At 42.2% G+C, this 20,662-nt stretch overlaps 2 protein-coding genes across 4 annotated transcripts; both read left to right on the plus strand.

Annotated features, from left to right (window-relative positions):
• Window positions 1-27: 27 nt before the first annotated feature.
• tatdn1 (TatD DNase domain containing 1) lies at window positions 28-10,598 on the plus strand. Of its 3 annotated transcripts, none has more exons than XR_008387764.1 (12): window positions 37-363; window positions 1,930-1,995; window positions 2,089-2,138; window positions 2,566-2,629; window positions 3,348-3,491; window positions 4,889-4,931; window positions 5,044-5,129; window positions 5,254-5,294; window positions 6,800-6,880; window positions 6,965-7,035; window positions 9,915-10,041; window positions 10,259-10,598. XR_008387764.1 is itself a non-coding variant. In XM_053642325.1 (12 exons), the coding sequence occupies exons 1-12, from the start codon at window positions 294-296 to the stop codon at window positions 10,359-10,361; spliced, it is 942 nt and encodes a 313-aa protein (XP_053498300.1). In that variant the 5' UTR covers window positions 58-293; the 3' UTR covers window positions 10,362-10,598. The 3 variants fall into 3 exon arrangements, 2 of the variants coding, with proteins under 2 accessions (XP_053498301.1, XP_053498300.1); XM_053642325.1 differs by having other exon boundaries at window positions 58-363; window positions 6,800-6,876; XM_053642326.1 differs by lacking the exons at window positions 9,915-10,041; window positions 10,259-10,598 and adding an exon at window positions 7,265-7,931 and having other exon boundaries at window positions 28-363.
• A 2,117-nt stretch (window positions 10,599-12,715) lies between these two features.
• rnf139 (ring finger protein 139) lies at window positions 12,716-20,396 on the plus strand. The gene is made up of 3 exons (XM_053641985.1): window positions 12,716-13,974; window positions 14,895-15,469; window positions 16,600-20,396. Exons 1-3 carry the CDS (start codon window positions 13,812-13,814, stop codon window positions 17,881-17,883), a joined length of 2,022 nt encoding a protein of 673 aa, XP_053497960.1. The 5' UTR covers window positions 12,716-13,811; the 3' UTR covers window positions 17,884-20,396.
• The last annotated feature ends 266 nt before the right edge of the window (window positions 20,397-20,662 follow it).

The following is a 20,662-nucleotide window of genomic DNA, read 5'->3' on the forward strand; positions in this document are numbered from 1 at the left end:
ATCCTGCTTCTCACACCCTATGTAGTGCACTATATTTAAAATAATAAGCTGTTTAAGGTCTAACCAAGATCGTTATGGCTTAGTAACGGCAATATATGCACACGTCAATGTTTGTTTGTTTGATTAAATCTATTATAACAACGCAAAAATAATGAGGGCAGACTTTAGGTGTTTAGGAAATCTGAATATATTCCATAATATATTTTAATTTTATGTAATCTTGTTGAAAATATGCCATAGATATAAGAGCATACACGTATATTTTAGTTATTACGGTAGATACAGGTTTGGTAATGGTAAATCTCGCATTCAGAGTTTGTCACTTCACTGCCAAATTCAGCATGGCCAACTTTAAATTCATAGGTAAGCATCAAATAATTAATCTGATCCTTTATCCTGCAATGAGCTTGATTACATTTTCAGCTTTATTAGAGAATAAACTAAAGAGTGAGTAGCTGCGTTCATTCTCATTCATTCAACACATGAAAATATACTGCACATGTCCATTATTATTATTATTATTATTATTATTATTATTATTGCCATGCATTGTTTTCTAGGGTATATCTGTGGTTTTCAGCTTAAGTATTCGTGCAAAATATTGTGCAAAATTGAAACTAAATAACAACGTGGCATAAAAGTAAGAATAATACAGTATAAACACTAACATAATAAATAAATAAACAAGTGGTGGTTAGAAAAACATGTGAAGTATCGTGTAACTTAATGCAGTGTACACATTAAAGTGTTGCTGTGAATCGTGGTGTAGTCAGGTCAGGGATGTCCTGTAAAGTTCACACTGCAGCATTTTATACATTCAGCTGTGTATAATGGTGTAAAAGCATTATTTCATGTTACATTATAAACTGTATAGTAAGTAGGGAGTGGATTCAGCCCTAATCTACTGCACTGCATTATTAGATTTCATAAACTGTGTTGCTGTTGTTGTTGGTGGTGTTGGTGTTGTTGTTTGTCGTGATGGTGGTGGTGGTGGTTTTGTTGTTGTTTTGTGGTGGTGGTGTTGGTAGTGGTGGTTTTGTTGGTGTTGTTGTTGTTGTTCTTCTTCTTCTTCTTGGTGGTAGTGGTGTTGGTGTTCTGGTTGTTGTTGGTGGTGTCTGTAGGAGTAGTAATTGTTGGAGTAGGTTGTGTTGTAGGAGTAGTAGTTGTAGTTTAGGAGAAGTAGTAGTAGAATTATTTCATTTTTCAGATACATTGTAAGTGGCAAAATCTAAGTGTATTCTTTACAGAGTTTGTTTACATTCATTTTTTGTATAGAGATAAGCTCCTTCTTCTCCTTAATAGATTTTGATTAGACCTTATTTTTTGCACTATGCTTCTTTATTTTATTTATGTTTATCTGCAAATGTTGTTTTTACCACTTTTGTAATGCTGCAATTTCCCTCAGGGTCAATAAAGTGTCTGTCTGTCCGTCTGCCTGTCTGTCTGTCCGCCTGTCTGTCCATCCGCCTGCCTGCCTGTCTGTCTGTCTGTCTGTCCACCTATCTGTCTGTCTGTTTCTCCACCTGCCTGTCTGCCTGCCTGTCTTACTGTCTGTCTGTCTGTCTGTCTGTCTGTCCACCTATCTGTCTACCTGCCTGTCTGTCTTCCTGTCTGTCTATCTGTCTGCCTGCCTGTCTTTCTGTATGTCTGTCTCTATTCATCAATATATTACAGTATAGCTCTTAAAATCGGCTTAAACATTTTTCCGCTAAATCAACACACCTGATCCAGCTGATGTCTGATTATGAACTTCTTCATGATTTGGATCTAAACTGTCCTGACACACTGGTTTTTTTTTTTGTTTGTTTTTTTAAAAAATTTTTTAAATATATATAAAAGTGCACACAATCGAGAGTTGAAGAGCTTTAGCTTCAAACTGCGCATTTACAACCTGCACATTAATGCCATCTGGTCTCTTTCTGTCTCCAGATATCGGTATTAACCTCACTGACCCCATGTTTAGGGGACTATACAGAGGAAACCAGAAACATCAAGGTAATAATAAGCAACACATCGACAAGCTGAACTTCAGAGTCGTTATCAGTCACTTCGTGAGATCTAACGTCTCTGTTATTTCTTTTCCTCTAGATGATTTTGCCCAAATTGTCGAAAGAGCTCTGAGCGTTGGGGTTCAGAAGGTATGATTCCTGACATCTTTACTACTACTGGCCTCCTCTGTGTGTCATATGTAAGGGATTAAACACTGCAATCAACGACAATAACAGAACATCCTGAAATGTTTTATTCCTCTGATACCACAGCAATTTTGGCGACCATTAAGATTTCTGATTTATTAAAGAGCGACACATCATAATTCTCATCTGTTCATAGCTACATTTAATTGTGTGCACCACACAAGTCCATCTGAATGAGCTGTTACTATAGAAACAATAACATATTAGAACAAGAGCATGAATACAAACCTGCGATTTGAATTACAGCCGGAACTAACGTCAGGGCTAAAGTTAATCGACACCTTCTGACCAATCAGGTTTCAGGAATTCAACATGTGATTATAAATGTTCCTGAAACTTCCATACTGAGGTCCCGTCGTGTTTGTTTCAGTTTATGATCACTGGTGGAAATCTGGAGGACAGCAGAGAGGCTCTGAAGCTAGCACACAGCCGAGGTGAGGAACAACACACGCTGTAAATCACAGTCAGAACCATTTAATTCACTGGATACGTCTACATTTATGAGGAATTGTTCTTGGCGTTTGGCCACAATATGAAACATTCAACACACACGTCTCAGACAACACAACACCATTACCATTCTCATATACAAATATTGTACCTAATATACAAATATTACACCTTAAGCAGAAATAGGCTCGGCTGTAATTCACATTAGGTAGAAATTTTCACAATTGCTTTCTTTATATTGAATCTTTTATTCTGTTTTTATTTAAACATTTCCTGTAGTTAAATGTCTGATTTCTTAAGTATTTGTTGAGGATCTGTTTAGTATGTTCCCGGTCATTATACATGTGTGCACACATCAAGACTAATCCCTCGTGTGCGTGTAACGTACTTGGCAAAATAAAGAGATTCTGATTCCGTTGTTTACGTTTTTTTGTCCATTTTTCTTTACCGTTATTTATTATGATTCGTGTGCACTTGACCTCTGATTAATGTTTGTCATGTGTTATTTTGCTGTGTTTATTTTTTATTTATTTTGCTCATAATTCTTTGCAACTCTGTGACCCCTTGAGAAGCAATAATTAATAATAATAATAATAATAATAATTAATAATAATTGCTGTTGTTAATATTATTATTATAGATGTTCCTGTTTCTCTCTCACACACACACACACACACACACACACTCTCTCTCTCTCTCTAGAGGAGTTCTTCAGTACTGTAGGTTGCCACCCGACTCGCTGTGCTGAGTTTGACCAGCAGGGGGCAGAGCAGTATTTCTCAGCACTCAGAGAGCTGGCCATAAGTAACAGAGGGAAGGTGGTGGCTGTTGGGGAGTGTGGACTGGGTAACACACACACACACACACACACTCATCATTCTGGTTTATAACTATCACAGAAATCCAGACAAACAGGCACGAACACTACTGTGAACTAATTTTGCATAATGATATAAATTATGTGTAAATGCTATGTGAGCATGTCGTGTAAGTGTATATCGCATAAGTGTATACAGAGAGAACAGTCTTAAATTTTACATAGAATTCTTGATACGCAGTACTGTGCAGAACTTTTAGCCACCCTACTGTTTTTTGTTTTTTGTTTTCAGTACAAACTTTGTTATAGATTTTTATTTGATGATTTCTACATTATCGAGTCAGTACAAAAAACTTTTTAGATTCCCAAACATTAGTTTTCCAGCACGAAATTAAATGTTACAGAAAAACGTTTGTATGTTAGTATAGAGAGCAGTATATTAAGCGGTAAGAGACGCTTTTCAGACAAAAAAAAAAACAGAATGAAGGCTGCTGGGTTTCGCTGCAGACATCTCCAGAAGAACCGTGTCTGGCTCTGCAAGGTGCTCAATAACACGTACAGCTCATTTCTTTATAAAACTGCACAAATTCTACCCCAGACTTTTTTTTAAACAAAGGATCGTCACACCAAATATTGCCTTGTTTCATTTATACTGTTTACTGCTCTTTATAGTATTTTTTTAATGGAGGAACATTTCATTTCATTATTTTTGAAGGCATCTTTGCTCTAGAGCATTTCTTTGCATGTGGCCAAAACATTTGCACACCCACCCTCTCTCTCTCTCTCTCTCTCTCTCTCTCTATATATATATATATATATAATATATATATATTTCATCTTGTCGAAATGGCATATTGCCCTTTTCTATATAAGCAAGAATGTTATTTAAGGTGGGGGTTCCCAAACTTTTCCAGGGCAAGGCCCCCCAAATGGCATTAACCTTTGCCCGAGGCCCCCCTTTTGCAAGATGTCTTTAAAACACATTAAAAATACAGACTTCTGAGTATATCCCCCTTTTTTATTAAGAATTACATCTTACATCTTTACTTTACATTACATTACATTACATTAGGAATTGATTGTGTGTGTGTGTGTGTGGTTGTCTGAGAGTGAGAAAGAGAAAACATACTAGTGGGAGGGATAGGCACACCAAGTTGTTGAGGCCCCCTGGTCGCCCCCTGGTGGCCCCCACTTTGAAAACCACTGATTTAAAGTATCGGTATTGGGATACTAGTCTTATTATCACAAACATCAGTGGTATCACCCACAGTTCAGAAAAACAAAACTGAACCACGGCGACACTAATGGGACAAACAACTACACAAGAATAATAGGAATACAGTAGTGTCTGGTTTAAATGTCTGGGACATTAATGCAAACCATCCAACATATTTATAAAAACATTTTTTTTTGTTGCATATTTCAGATTTTGACCGGCTGGAATTCTGTCCAAAAGAGACCCAGCTCAAGTGAGTGATGTCACTCCCTGCCACGTACTGTTTCCCTTTTTACCGATAACTTCCCTGCAGAATGTAAGTGTGGTGAATCTTCCATTCCTGATCGACGTTTCCTCACACGCAGGTACTTTGAGAAGCAGTTTGATCTGGCAGAAGAAACCCAACTGCCCATGTTCCTGCACTGCAGAAACTCTCACCACGAATTCCTGGGTAGGTTTTTAATGCTTGTACCTTCCCATGTGGTTAAAAAAAAGCGAGACAGAACTTAACCACGCCAGATTTTCCCGAACCGAGGGTGTATTTATTGTGATGTGTGTTTCTGTGTTGTGTTTAGACATTATGAAAAGAAACCGTGACAGATGTGTTGGAGGGGTGGTGAGTGTAATATTTACATTCTTCATTCTTATTACAAAAAAAAACAAAAACGCGTACAGTGTTCCATTTTATGCCAGACGTTTAGCTTGGAGTCTCCAGTTTAGCATAACAGCGTATCAAAAATCCCACAATCTCGTGTCGGCTTTGACCGAGAAGTGTTGATGTGGTTTCTGACAGCGTATGACACACTGTTATCTATCAAAATGGACAAAAGGGTTAAGGTTACAGAGCGAAAAACATTCACACGTCATACAAACTACACAGAACGTCTAGATGTTGGATTACTTTTTTATTTTTATGAACGTTATAGCTTTTCCGTTTGGTATTCGGAGGAAACGCAGCACGAACACGGCCACTAGACATCACGGATGTATCTGCTAATCTGTGTAATAATTAACCTCACGTCATTCTTATTACACCATCAGTAAGAACGTAATAAGACTAGATTTCAACCTCATGTCTAAATATCATAACTAGCCGCCACCGAACACTATGTGATCTGTATGCTGTATTTATTTTTTTTTTTAAACCCTTTCTAGCAGTGCAGCGCCGGCGGAACGGTGATCGACGTATCGGACATTTTTAACCTGTGTTGAAGGAATGAATTGTTTTATCGCTGCGAGTCTGTTCTAAGGTTAGTCAGGACACTGTTGGGTTTCTGTGTGTAGAGTATCGTGACTCTGTGTTTAGCTGCTGGTCGTCACGAAATGGAGGCGCAGAAAAGGAAGCATGTGGAGGTATGGGAGTTTAACAAAACAACAACAAGTCCAAAGGATAAGGCAGAAGTCAATAATCACAAACAGGCAGAGGTCAGGCGATCAGGCAAACAGTACAAACAGGGCAGGGCAAAGACGCGAGGTCGTAAACATAAGCAAAGACAAAAAAATTTTTTAAAAACCCAGAGTAAACAGACACGGTACGAAGGCTTGGTATAGACAGAGACACTGAATGAGAGTCTCTTAAAATGAGTAGATTGGAAACAGATGTCTGTGATTAAAACTCTGGGGATGGTGAAAGTGGCCTGTGTGTGTGTGTGTGTGTTTGGGAAGTGTAGTTGTTGACGGCCATGTTTGTAGTTCGTGGTGCATTCTGGGAAAAGGAGTTGCTGGTTTGCAGTGGTATGACACTGGTGAGAAGGGCAATGGGGGGAGAAAAAGAGGTGAGGAGGAGTGTGAGCCCCCTGCTGGGCAAACAATTCACTGCACAACTAAAGCTTTTGCGATAATAAAACACCTGGCACAATCGAATTATAACCCTGAGCCCCGAGTGTCTACTTTCATACGAGTCATTAACCCGTACTACGGAGTGCGACCTCACTAATAAATTCAATGCTGAACACGGACGCTCCGAAACAGGAGTTGTACGAACCGTTTAAGCACAAAGAATGTTCCTGAGACAAACACGAGCATGCGATCAGTTACATCCGCACGTCATGTCATTCACGTCATCGGAACGGTCGCTTTCCGCTCGAATCGATTCGCTTGAACTCGCTGTCTGTTTTGTAGGTTCACTCCTTCGACGGGACCAAAGAGGACGCCGCTGCTCTGACGGACCTGGACCTTTATATCGGCATTAACGGCTGGTGGGTGCGTGAGTGTTGCTTCACGTGTAACGTCCGCGTGTAAATGCAAAACACAGTAATCCCTCCCGTTCTTTCCGTCTGATTCCAGCTCTTTGAAGACGGAGGCGAATCTCGAGGCCATGAAATCGATCCCCACGGAGAGGCTCATGATCGAGACAGGTTTGACTAAACTACACTAAACAGGAACTGAGTGTGTTTTGTAAAGTTTTCAGCACAAATCCGTCAGCACTTCCGAAGGGGTAAAAACTGCACTATGATACATAAACATACATGATTCAGAACCCGTTGAGAAACATGGAAGACAGCTCCAGGGTGTAAATTCTCAGGATCAACCGTTTTAGCCTGTTTTTATTCAATAAACCTCATTTTTTTTCATGAAAGGCCTTAGTACCACGTCGACGGAGCCGAGACATGCGGGTAGAGCTTGAAAACCTTTAGACCATCGATTGATTAAATTGATTGAACTGACAGACTGATTACGCTGGATATAACATCATAGAGTTGTCCACTATATCTAGTGCCCTATGTACATAACGTAGAACGTTGTTTACAATTCAGCATAAAAAAAGGGGGGAAAAAAATGCGCTTTTTATTGAACCAAACGAAGTAGTTCTAGAACCCTGATCAGTTATAATCATTCCCGAACACTGTTACTGCGAAAACACACTAAACAATTATAACGATAAATCACTGAACAGCTGAAGTAGTTCTAGAATACTAGGAGGTTGTAAAAGTTCTAGAACACTGTTTGACTCACTGTTTGAACATTGGTCAGCTGTTGTAGTTCTAGAAGCTTGGATGGTTATAATAAACCTAAAGCACTGATCGACTGTAGTAGATCTAGAACACTGGTCTGGTCTGCTGTAATAATTCTAGAACCCTGATCGACTGTAGTAGATCTAGAACACTGGTCTGGTCTGCTGTATTAATTCTAGAACCCTGATCGACTGTAGTAGATCTAGAACACTGGTCTGCTGTAATAATTCTAGAACCCTGATCGACTGTAGTAGATCTAGAACACTGGTCTGGTCTGCTGTAATAATTCTAGAACACTGACCGACTGTAGTAGATCTAGAACACTGGTCTGGTCTGCTGTAATAATTCTAGAACCCTGATGATTGTAGTAGATCTAGAACACTGGTCTGGTCTGCTGTAATAATTCTAGAACCCTGATCGACTGTAGTAGATCTAGAACACTGGTCTGCTGTAATAATTCTAGAACCCTGATGACTGTAGTAGATCTAGAACACTGGTCTGGTCTGCTGTAATAATTCTAGAACACTGACCGACTGTAGTAGATCTAGAACACTGGTCTGTTCTGCTGTATTAATTCTAGAACCCTGATCGACTGTAGTAGATCTAGAACACTGGTCTGCTGTAATAATTCTAGAACCCTGATGACTGTAGTAGATCTAGAACACTGGTCTGGTCTGCTGTAATAATTCTAGAACACTGACCGACTGTAGTAGATCTAGAACACTGGTCTGGTCTGCTGTATTAATTCTAGAACCCTGATCGACTGTAGTAGATCTAGAACACTGGTCTGCTGTAATAATTCTAGAACACTGATCGACTGTAGTAGATCTAGAACACTGGTCTGCTGTAATAATTCTAGAACCCTGATGACTGTAGTAGATCTAGAACACTGGTCTGGTCTGCTGTAATAATTCTAGAACACTGACCGACTGTAGTAGATCTAGAACACTGGTCTGGTCTGCTGTATTAATTCTAGAACCCTGATCGACTGTAGTAGATCTAGAACACTGGTCTGCTGTATTAATTCTAAAACACTGATCGACTGTAGTAGATCTAGAACACTGGTCTGCTGTAATAATTCTAGAACACTGATGACTGTAGTAGATCTAGAACACAGTGTTCTAGATCTACTGCAGTCAATCAGTGTTCTAGATCTACTACAGTCGACAAGGTTCTAGAATTATTACAGCAGACCAGACCAGTGTTCTACATCTACTACAATTGATCAGTTTTCTAGAACTATTACAGCAGACCAGTGTTCTAGATCTACTACAGTCATCAGTGTTCTAGAATTATTACAGCAGACCAGTGTTCTAGATCTACTACAGTCGATCAGTGTTCTAGAATTATTACAGCAGACCAGTGTTCTAGATCTACTACAGTCATCAGTGTTCTAGAATTATTACAGCAGACCAGTGTTCTAGATCTACTACAGTCATCAGTGTTCTAGAATTATTACAGCAGACCAGTGTTCTAGATCTACTACAGTCGATCAGGGTTCTATCCATCCATCCATCTTCAACCGCTTACTCCTTTTCAGGGTCGCGGGGGAACCTGGAGACTATCCCAGGGAGCATCGGGCACAAGGCGGGGTACACCCTGGACAGGGTGCCAGTCCATCGCAGGGCACACAATACAATCACACACTACGGACACTTTAGACACGCCAATGAGCCTACCATGCATGTCTTTGGACTGGGGGAGAAAACCGGAGTACCCGGAGGAAACCCCCACAGAGAACATGCAAACTCCGCACACACAGAGCCGCGGGAATCGAACCCCGACCCTGGCGGTGTGAGGCGAACGTGCTAACCACCGTGCGCCCCCGATCAGATCAGATCAGATCGACTGTAGTAGATCTAGAACACTGGTCTGCTGTAATAATTCTAGAGCAGTGTGGTTGAGCCAGAATTTGAAAAGTTAGTGCTCAACATTATCTATATTTTCGGTATGAGAAAAAGTATTGGCCCCCTCACCTCTGTGTCATCTGCTTGCCAGCATATAAACATGAGACACACCACACACATTTCAGTGTAGATTCATGTCACAGGAAAAGTATTCTGTGTGTTAAACTGACTGTGAGTGGAGTTTTATTGATCATGCTCACCATTCCTACTCAACCAGGATACAGGGAACACTGGATTTGCATTAGTTTTCAAAGTACCAGAGCTTCCCTAGGTAAACATAGTGTGATTTCTCTCTCTCTCTCTATCTCTCTCTCTCTCCCCTTCTCTCTCTCTCTCTCTCTCTCTCTCTCTTTCTTTCTGTTTCCGTCCTTCCAGATGCTCCATGGTGTGGCATCAAAAACACTCATGCAGGATCCAAGTTCATTAAAACAACGTTCCCCACCAAGAAGAAGTGGGAGGCAGGACACTGTCTGAAGGATAGGAATGAACCCTGTCACATCATGTAAGTCACTCAGACATCACTGATAGACAACAAACATTTATAGGTTTAGGTTTGTTTAGACCTGGAATTGAGATATCAAGTCTAAGACCACAGTGTAAGGCCAGGCTTAATCTGCCTTGAGAGAACTCTAATACTGGACATATTAAATATGTGTCGTTATTTCAGAAAGAATATGTGGGTTCTGCTTGTGTAAGAACTCTCCTCGTCTCTTTTTCAGCCAGGTGCTGGAGGTGATGGCGGCAGTGAGGAACGAGGATCTGGTAGAGATGGCCAACACTATCTACAACAACACGCTGAAAGTGTTCTTCACTGGGAGCTGATACCACACCACCTCACCGTGTGCCTTTAGGAGTCCGAATGATGAAACGGTGGACCTTTTGAGAACTAAGTTTGTTTACTCAGCGGATCTTCTGATCCGCCGAAGCCCGGGGTTCTCTTACTTACTGTACGAGTTCACTTGTAGCGGCGATCCCAGGACTGAACCTTTCACACAATGCTGAAATATATTTGAATAAATACATGCTAATAAATACAAGTAATGACATTGTCATTATGAGAATTTATATCAGGGTGCATTCTTCTAGAACACTGACTGAGCATGGTAGTTCTAGAACTGCTCGCTTATATGTAATAATTCTAGAACACTGGTAGGTAATGATCATTCTAGAAACCTATTCAACTCTACTAGGTCTGAATCATTATTATCATTCTTGACCAGCTGTAGTATTTCTAGAACCCTGACTGACTTTAGTTGTACAACATTTGTCCGTTGTAATAATTCTAGAACCCTTGTCAACTGTAGTAGTTCTAGAGCACTTCAGTTTATAATAATTCTAGAACACTGAGCAGCTGGAGTAATTCTAGAATTCTGGTCAGCTATAATAATTCTAGAACCCTTATTGACTGTTTGGGTTCTAGAAGATTAGTCAGTGGCAGTAATTCTAGAACCCTGGCCAGCTTTAGTAATTCTTGATTACTGGTCAGCTATAATAATTCTAGAACAATGGTCTGTTATAATAATTCTAGAACCCTTATCGACTGTAGCGGTTCTATAACACTGGTCAGTTATAATATTTCTAGAGCCCTTATTGACCTATTTGGCTCTAGAACACTGGTCTGTTATGATAATTCTAGAACCCTTATCGACTGTAGCGGTTCTATAACACTGGTCAGTTATAATATTTCTAGAGCCCTTATTGACCTATTTGGCTCTAGAACACTGGTCTGTTATGATAATTCTAGAACCATTATCGACTGTAGTGGTTCTATAACACTGGTCGGTTATAATATTTCTAGAACCCTTATTGACTGTTTTGAAAAAAAAAAAAAAAGGTTTTATTCTTACAAAGTTTACTCTTTCAACATAATCATATGTCCAGATGTAGTCTTTGGCCACCACAGTGTCCTGTTTTAACATCCTTAGTCCTTTACATTGTTATCATGACCTTTTTCCACCTCAGGTCGGCCTTAGAGCCTAAGCACGAGGGTAGACTTTCCTTATTAAGGTATTCCTAAGCCAAGTCTGCCTCAGGGCTCAGGCATAAGGACAGACACTCCCTATTATGGCTCTTCTGTGAGCATTACTATGACATAACCTTACACACTGGTTACATGGGAGTTGACTAAGGCATTGTATGGAGTCAAATGTTTACATGAGCATGCACTTACTATGTCTTTAGCCATGCTTAAATATGGTTAAACATTCTTGTACTGGAAGATACAGGATTCTTTTAACTCAGTACACACTTATATCATTTTCCAACTCAATACATACTTAAATCATTTACTTGATTTGAAAATACTCTATATTCACTATGATGTGTAATGTGCGGTTAAAATATTAATGCCCTGATCTTAGATGTGTGAAAATGACTTTTTCCTCTCTACTTATGTTGGGAATGATTTTCCTTTTCTTTACGCTCCTTTGTATCGTAAAATAATGTCATCCTGTTTGACATGAGTCCCAATATGTCTGCCATTTCCTATTGCGTGCTTCTAATATCATGGTTCATCCATCTTTAATGATTCCTCAGCCATTTTGTCTACTTCCTCATTACCCTGAATTCCCACATGTGCTGGTACGCACATAAAATGAGCTATTATTCCTATATTTAACCTGTATAATGTAATCATGATTTCTGTTAAACTGTCACTTCTATGTGTTTGATGTGACTGTAAACTCATAAGAGCTGCCATTGAGTCAGAACGTATTATTGCTTTATCTGTTCTTACTTCGTAGATGCAGCCTAGTGCCATTAGAATTGCGATCATCTCTGCTGTATACACAGATGTACCATCTGTTATTCTTCCAGACTTCCTAACTTCAAACTCTGGAGCATAAAAAGCTTCCCCTGTCCTTCCGGTGTCATGGTTCTTTGAACCAGCTGTGTAAACTTGTAGAAACGAATAATGCATACTTTTTATATATTCTATTACATATGTTTTTATATGGGTGCACGGTGGGTTAGCATGTTCGCCTCATACCCACAGGGTTGAGGGTTTGATTCCCGCCGCTGCCCTGTGTATGGGCGGAGTTTGCATGTTCTCCCCGTGCTGTGCGGGTTTCTTCCGGGTACTCCGGTTTCCTCCCCAGTCCAAAGACATGCATGGTAGGCTGATTGGCGTATTCCAAGTCTCCGTAGTGTACAAACGGGTGTGTGAACGTGTATGTGATTGTGCCCTGCAATGGATTGGCACCCTGTCCAGGGTGTACCCCGCCTTGTACCCCATGCTCCCTGGGATGTTCCCCGTGACACTGTAGGATAAGTGGTACAGAAAATGGATGGATGGATGGTTTTCCTTAATTCTTTCTTGTAATTTTAAGTCGATTTCAGGTTGAGCGAATAACTAGGGTGGTATCGGAGGTATTGCAACTATCGGAGTAACGGACTTTGAATCTAGACCAGTTTCTTTAACCCATCTCCATTTTTTTTTTTTACTTTACTTTTAGCAAGTACTCCCCTTACAGAATGATCCTTGCTTTGGTCCTGAAGATTAATCCAATATATACATAGCTACTTTTCCTCTTGTTAAATACAGTGCTATTTCTGATGTTTCCACCTGTAGTGCTGCAATTGGTGTTGTTTTACCTGCTCCTAAAATTAGTCTTAATGCTTTAGTTTGTATGTTATCTTATTTCTTTAGTCTAGAATACATCCATAGTCTCGGATGTAACGATTTAATGATTGTTTGTTTGCACCCCAGTCTTATCCTGCAACCCCTCTCATTAAGTGTAATACCTCACTACATTTCTTTATAATATAATGGTCTATATTCTCGTTCCAGTTTAACCACATTCCTAGATATTTCAATTGAGATTTTTACATTGAACTTTTTCTAATGAGGACCCAGGTTCTTCAATTTTCTTCTATGCAAATATCTGATAGCATGTTTAGATGTTGAACATTTGAATCCCCATTCATTTACGAACATGTTGTTGTTGTTATTATTATTATTATTATTATTATTATTATTATTTTAGTTCCGGTTAGCTGATTGACTTCCGTAACGCTTAGTTGGCGTAATGACGTCACGCAGGAACCCTGCGTGCTGCGTCATGCGCGGTTAAAAAGCGTCTAGTTCACTTCCGCGTTCTTTGCATAGCAACAGGAGGGAAAAGGAAGATGGCGGACAGCGGAGACCCCCGTGTTTAGGTAAACAGCAACAGCAACAGTAACAGTGTGCGCAGAGTCAGGAACTAAGGAGACCCGGAGGAGCCTAAGGGGTTCATTGAGACACCTGCAGGAGCGGTGAAGTCCTCCTGCGGCGCCATGGCCTCCAACACCGGCCGGCTGAGCCAGCAGGCCCTGGCGGTGCTGGACGTGGCGTTGCGGGTCCCCTGCATTTTCATCATCGACGCCATTTGTAACTTCCACTCTGATCCGGCGGAAGGCTGGACCGGGACAGCTGGACAGGTTTTACTGCGGGTGTTGGGTAAGAGTACTAACCAGCCAGCTCTTCTACACTTAGACTTGTTTTTAGTTCCTAATTCGGCCTAAACTCAGTCTGAGGCACACAGCCTTGGCCTCTGATCCTCTACAGCACTGTCCCTTCACTACCAAAGCCTCATTATGGATCATCAACAGAGTTAAAACCAAATCAAACTACTTTAGAAACGTGGACATGCTCATTTCTTCTTGGTGGTAGATTTGTGTAACTAGACACACTCATCATCATCATATTATTATTATTATTATTATTATTATTATTATTATTATTATTTGAATGATGTGATGCCATTGGAGATCACAATCCACTATAGTTATTCTGTAGGCAGACTTTTCAGGGGAGAGTAGTTAATGCATGCTCAAAAAGTTACTAGAAGTTGCCTGATGGTGTGCTGGGTAGATACAGGACCTCCGTTTGGATAAAGAGGTCCTTCATCTGCTTTGTTATTAATGTGGTGCATGCAGTGATTCAGTTAGATGTGGTTATTTTAGCGATTACGCCTGCTAGGGGTCGAGAGATCGTGGGTCTATCTGCCGATTACTGATTAATCAAGCGATAGTTTTTACAATTGATACTGAATGAAACGTAAGCCTGAAAGTAAAATACTGCTGAACGTTATTATAGAAATAAACCTTACTGACTGTAACGTGAAAATGTACTGTACTTTTTTTAAGTGGAATATTTCTGTAATTATTAATAAATGTTAATGTAAAAAATTTAAGATGTGCATCCAAACTGAAATGAAAAGTAACACTCCAAAAAACAGATAAAAACATAGACGTCCAAAAATGGGGGGAAAAAAAACACTTCAAATGACATGACAAAATTAGTCGGTGATGGTTTTAATTTTGTGTCTAGAGGCTGCTTTCTTACCGTGTAATAATGACGGTGTGTGTGTGTTTCAGGTATCGCGATGTGCAGTATAGTGCTGGTGTTGTCCCAGAAGTCCCTGTTTAAGTTCTACAGCCTGCTGGTGGGCATGCTGCTCGGATCCACCGCCGTGCTGCTAAACTTCTACGTGACGTCGCATGCGGACTCGTACAGAGCGACGCCGAGCTTCGGGCTGCTCCCCCGTGCCAGACCCGTGCTGTGGCTGGCCATGGCTGCTGTCCAGCTGTTGTTAGCCTCGGGCTACGTGCTGCTGCTCGGCGTGAAGTCGCCGTACTCCACCTTGATGATGCTGGACGTCCTGGTTCCCGTGTCCGGGCTTTTCATGGAGCTTCCCGTGGACGTGAGGCGGACGTTGGCGGTGGTCTCGGGATCGGTGCTGGGTCTGAACACCGCCGTGTGCCTGCTCGTCCGCTCTAGGAGACTCTACTTCTCGTGCCGTTACGTGTACTTACTGGTGCGGCACATGTACCGCATCTACGGCTTACAGCTGCTTCTGGAGGACACGTGGAAGAGGATCCGAGTGCCGGACGTGCTGCGGGTTTTCTGGCTCACCCGTGTCGCGGCGCAGGCCGTGGTGCTGATCTACGCGGTGAGAATGAAATTAGGTTTACGATTAAAGGTGCCGTGACGCGATTACGAATCGGCTCCTTAAGTGCGTCCGGTTTTGAATTCTGTTTTTTTTTTTTTTTCTTACGCTGCTTTTCACGTGTGTAATGAACCAAGAAAGACACCGGGATTAATGTATAGTTCTGTCAAAATAACTTCATGTTCAAGGTAAAAAAAAAAAATTCAGCTGGTTACGTAACGTGTGTTTTGCATTTCCTAAATCTTTTTGGCTACACGGGTCACCTCGTGCAGCTCTAAGTAGTCGTATTTTTATATTTTAAATATATACGTTTTTATATTTAAGAGGCAAGCTAGCCTCATGAAATAGTTTGATTAGGTCATTAAGGTGTTCTGAGAGAACTCTTTCTGTGGCTGAGAGGCATAGCTGATGTTTTATTACATGTACTGAGCGTGCAGTGAATTATAAGCTTGAGTAGGGGAATGAATCGAGTAAAACGGAGCTGAATCCCAGCAACAGGAAAACAGCTGGGAAATGAATACAACCGAATCATCAAGCTTAAAGTGCATCTACCTTTTCATGTAGTGTGTTCGATACGTAGCTGTTTGTGAATGTAAAAAGTCTGCAAAATTTCAAAAATCAAAGCGCACGACAGACGGAGTTATCGACTCCCAAAAGAAGGAACCGATTCTGAACAGCTGAAACGAGTCGTTAGGGATTCCAGACTTTACTTCCTGTACAGTAGGTTTGTAACAAAAAGCCCCGCCTCTGGTCTTCGTCGGCTGCTCACTGACAGCGGTAGTCCAATCACAACAGACTGGGACCAGTCAGAGTATGCTCTCTGAAAGGAGGAGTTTAGAACGAATCCAATAGAATGGATCATTTAACGAGTCGTTTGTGACACTGGGGTGGGGGGGGGGGTAATGCTGCAGTTTAAATTATGAGCACATTAAAGTGTTTTTTGACCTTGAAAGGTGCGCTTTAACAGTTAGGATGAAGTTCTATCATCGCCTCCTCGTGCTTTTATTAGGATGTCGTCGGAGCTCTGTGTAATTTTGAGTTTAAATCTGTAATTTGATGTTTGGAATTGTTAAAAGTCTGAGTATATTTGAAGCACAGGTCACCTCAGACTCTGTTTTCTTCCCCGTACGTAGGTGAGGATGGCTAAGGTGGAGGAGAGCGGACAGGCCGTGTCCTACATGACGTGGGACGTGTTCTGGGAGCTCTGCAGCAGTCTGATCATCGGCGGCTGCGATTCGACGCTCACCGTGCTGGGCATGAGCGCCGTGATCTCGTCTGCGGCGCACTACCTGGGCCTGGGCGTCCTGACGTTCATCGGCTCGGCCGAAGACGAGGAGGACCGGCGGCTGGGCTTCGTGGCGCCGGTGCTCTTCTTCATCCTAGCTCTGCAGACGGGGTTAAGCGGCCTGCAGCCGAGCGAGCGTCTGGTGCGCCTGAGCAGGAACCTGTGCTTGCTGCTGACCGCCGTGCTGCACTTCGTCCACGGCATGACCGAGCCGGTGCTGATGGCGCTGAGCGCCTCGCACGTGCAGTCTGTGCGCCGTCACGCTCCCGCTCTTCTCGTGTCTCTGGTGCTGTTGACGCTGCCGGTGGTGTTGAGCGGCATGCTGTGGCGGCGCTACGTGCTCAACACGTGGCTTTTCGCCGTCACCGCGTTCTGCGTGGAGTTGTGCCTGAAGGTTCTGGTGTCGCTCACGGTCTACGCGCTCTTCATGATGGACGGCTATTACGGCACGCTCTGGGAGAAGCTCGACGATTACGTGTACTACGTGCGCTCGGCCGGAAACGTGGTCGAGTTCGTCTTCGGGATCGTCATGTTCGGGAACGGCGCCTACACCATGGCGTTTGAGTCGGGCAGCAAGATCCGCGCGTGCATGATGTGCCTGCACGCCTACTTCAACATCTACCTGCAGGCTAAGAGCGGCTGGAGGACGTTTGTCAAGCGGCGTGCCGCCGTACGCCGGATCCACTCTCTGCCCGAGGTCACGGGCACCGAGCTGCGCGGCGTCGAGGACGTCTGCGCCATCTGCTACCAGGAGTTTGCGACGGCTGCCCGCGTCACGCCGTGCCACCATTACTTCCACGCGCTCTGCTTGCGCAAATGGCTGTACATCCAGGACACATGCCCTATGTGCCATCAGAGAGTGTACGTCGAGGACGACGCGCACCAGCGCGCGCCGTTCTCCAACAACAACGGCCAGGCGCCGGCTGGAGACGAGCAGGCGGGGTTTGAAGCGGCGGGAGGAGGCGGGGCCGAAGTGGGACAGGCAGCAGGTGCCGGGGCGGAGCCAGAAGATGAGCTGCTGGAGGATAATGACAGTATAGAGTATGATGAAGACGAGTGGGGGGCGCAGAGCGCAGCGAGCCCTGTGGAGGAGGACTACATTAACGACGACACGGACTCCAATACCGACTGAAATGAATTTTAAATGTAAAAATAATGTATGTAGGAAATTGTTTCAGATCAGGGATTTGCTCTTTTATGATTTGTGAGTGTGGTGGTGCGTGAATGTGTGTGTTTGGGGGATGGGGGGGGGGGGGTTTGGAGTGTGTGTGCTTGTTTTGTCTTTGTATGTCTGCGTCACTCAAAAGGGCTGATTGTTTGGAGTTAAAGCGAACTGAAAGGTGAGTGCATTCCAAAGCCAGTGGTGAAAAGTCAGACATTTTTTCTTTTTTTTTTTTTCTTTTTTTTCTTTTCTTTTTTGTGCGCTGATGGAAGGCATGGACGGAGTGTTTGCTGCTCGACTGAGAGAATTCCTCTCGTCTCCTCTCTGGCTGCCCTGCTTACGCGATGAGAGGTCAAAGGTGACATACTACTTACTGTAATCACACAGATTTACCTCTTAATGGCTACTACTGGTCTCTTGTGTGACCTTGCTTTAATTTTATGTACGTTGTTGTACATGGCGTTAAAAAGAAAAGGCAAAAAAAAAAAAAAACCCAGACGGCGCGCTTTCCCGTGTTCTCCGAGGAGCGTCTCACTTCACCACCATATCTGTGTTAAACTGCACGTTTCAGTTCGGTCGCAGGTTTGTTTTTGTTTGTTTGTTTTTGTTTGTTTTCGATGGTTTTAAATGTGGCACTTGCTGTCGTTTTTGCACTCTGTTAACCGTTCCACAGTAAATCTCCTAACGCTTGTGTCTTCAGATTTACACCGGAGCTACGAGGCTGTCGTAGCTAACGGGGAATGGAAATTTCCGGAAATAGGATTTGTATAATGGTATAATTAAGTCCTGGACTTGATGATAAAAAATAAAAATAAAAGTTGTAGCAGAGTTTTAGTTCAGTTTTGCTTTTGTCTAAAAGAGAAAGTTCTTACTAGAGTGTAGTTGGAGTTCATAAAGCTCCTCGATGGATCTCCATGGATACACGTTTTTTAATTAACCTCTCATCATGGGCATGTGGGATATATCGCCATCGCCTTCCACAGTGTTATTTTAGAAGGACAATTGCACATATACACACACACACACACACTATGGTCAAAAGTATGTGCACACCCATATGTGCTTGATGAACATCCTGTTCCAGACTTATTCCTCATTTGCTGTTCTAATGCGCTGCACTCGTCTGTGGAGGCTTTCCACTAGATTTTGGGGCGTGGCTGTGGGAATTGGTGATCGTTCAGCTACAAGAGTATTAGTGAGGAGGAGCTCAGGCTCTTATGTTGGAATGATGAGAAGGCTCCAGCTCCAGTTCGTCCCAAAAGTGATCAGTGGGGTCGAGGTCAGGGCTCTGTGCAGGACACTCGAGATCTTCCACCTCCTTCCAACTTTAACACACCACGTCTTCATGGAGCTCGCTTTGTGCACAGGGGCACAAAGGAAATTTTGAAAAATTGTAAAGCTACAGCGTATAAAGACGTTCTCTACAACTGTGTGCTTCAGACTTTGTAGAAACGGTTTGGGGAAGAACCACGTACGGGTGTGTATGAACTTTTGGCCGTATAGTGTGCATGTATACGGTATATATTTAATATGGGTCGATTCAAAATGAGCTACACCTAGGGTTAAGTAAACTAAATCCTGCCTAGGTTTTTTTCTTTTTCCAGCAGGAAGTAGTAATGGTCAATGGCTCTAATAAAGTAGTGTGTGGACACATGATTGATTGGTTTAGTATCCCGTTGCTGCTGCATGTCTCGTTACACTGAGCCTCGTTTATCAGACTGGATACTGGGAATTCTACATTGTAAATCGATCGGAGGAAAATTTACGAAAGAAACTTTGGTATTCGTGAGAATCAGTTTGTTTGGAAGAACCTTTATCGTGCGAGAGCTTCGGTCGTGTGAGCGTCGCTGAATGTAATCGGCGAGGGCACTCGCTTGTTTTATGCGTGATTTGCCGTTTAGCGGCACCTGATGACGAAAAGGAAAATTTTCTAAAACCTGGCAGGAATTTTTAGTTCGATCTGGTCGACAAGACGAAAGAGTCTGTAAACGACAACGTGCGTCGAAGAAACTGTCCGCCATACCGTCGTATCGTTCCTAAACCTGTGATTGTAGAATTTCGAACGTACAACGCAACACTGATCCATTAGCAATCTTTCCTCCTTCTAGATAGGTTTCTTTTGTTATGGCTAACCAGAGGGGGCGGGGTCAGTTTGTACGAAGAGGAAGTCAAAAAAGCAAACTCTTTATTTAAAAAATAAATAAATAAATAGCAAACTTTTGAAGAAGTGGATAAAGTTTTTATTTAAAACGGTTACTTCTTGTCTCTATAAGCCTCAAAGCTCCAGTGCAAAACTAAAGAAACAAACATCAGACACCGAGTGTCTGGCAAGTTTTTGTTGTTTTGTTTTGTTGTTTTTGTTTTTTTTTGTCGCCGAACTGTTCCTTAAACATATGAGCCACTGAATGTTGATTACGTTGTTGTTGTCGTCATGTCGAGGGTTCTCTGACTGCTCTTATAAAGATCTGGTGTGAGAGTGCTGATCTTGGATCAGTTTTTGCCTTCCTAACCATCAGCAGTGAAATTATAGAACATATTTAACAATAACTGTATTATTATTATTATTTTTTTAAAATGTCTTTTCCTTCCCAAACCATGAAGGTGGATGTGGAGTACAACTCCAGCCTTTTCAGGTCATGTTAAATCAGATTCCACGGACGCTTTAGTTAGCGTCAGTAGAATTTCACAGCAGAGAGAAGCTGATCAAACAGTAGCTCTCATTCTCACCACGTCTCTGCGGTTATTTAAG

The sequence above is a fragment of the Ictalurus furcatus genome, chromosome 14 (assembly GCF_023375685.1).
Source record: "Ictalurus furcatus strain D&B chromosome 14, Billie_1.0, whole genome shotgun sequence".
NCBI classification, from domain to species: domain Eukaryota; kingdom Metazoa; phylum Chordata; class Actinopteri; order Siluriformes; family Ictaluridae; genus Ictalurus; species Ictalurus furcatus.

What these genes read in the sequence shown, in the direction of transcription:
- tatdn1 (XM_053642325.1), top strand. Translation starts at nt 294, where the DNA reads ATGGTAAATCTCGCATTCAGAGTTTGTCACTTCACTGCCAAATTCAGC. An exon ending in CTCTCACCACGAATTCCTGG is followed by an intron (nt 5,130 to 5,253) that starts GTAGGTTTTTAA and finishes TGTTGTGTTTAG; the next exon opens with ACATTATGAAAAGAAACCGT. An exon ending in TATATCGGCATTAACGGCTG is followed by an intron (nt 6,877 to 6,964) that starts GTGGGTGCGTGA and finishes GTCTGATTCCAG; the next exon opens with CTCTTTGAAGACGGAGGCGA.
- rnf139 (XM_053641985.1), top strand. Translation starts at nt 13,812, where the DNA reads ATGGCCTCCAACACCGGCCGGCTGAGCCAGCAGGCCCTGGCGGTGCTG. An exon ending in GGTTTTACTGCGGGTGTTGG is followed by an intron (nt 13,975 to 14,894) that starts GTAAGAGTACTA and finishes TGTGTGTTTCAG; the next exon opens with GTATCGCGATGTGCAGTATA. An exon ending in CCGTGGTGCTGATCTACGCG is followed by an intron (nt 15,470 to 16,599) that starts GTGAGAATGAAA and finishes CCCCGTACGTAG; the next exon opens with GTGAGGATGGCTAAGGTGGA.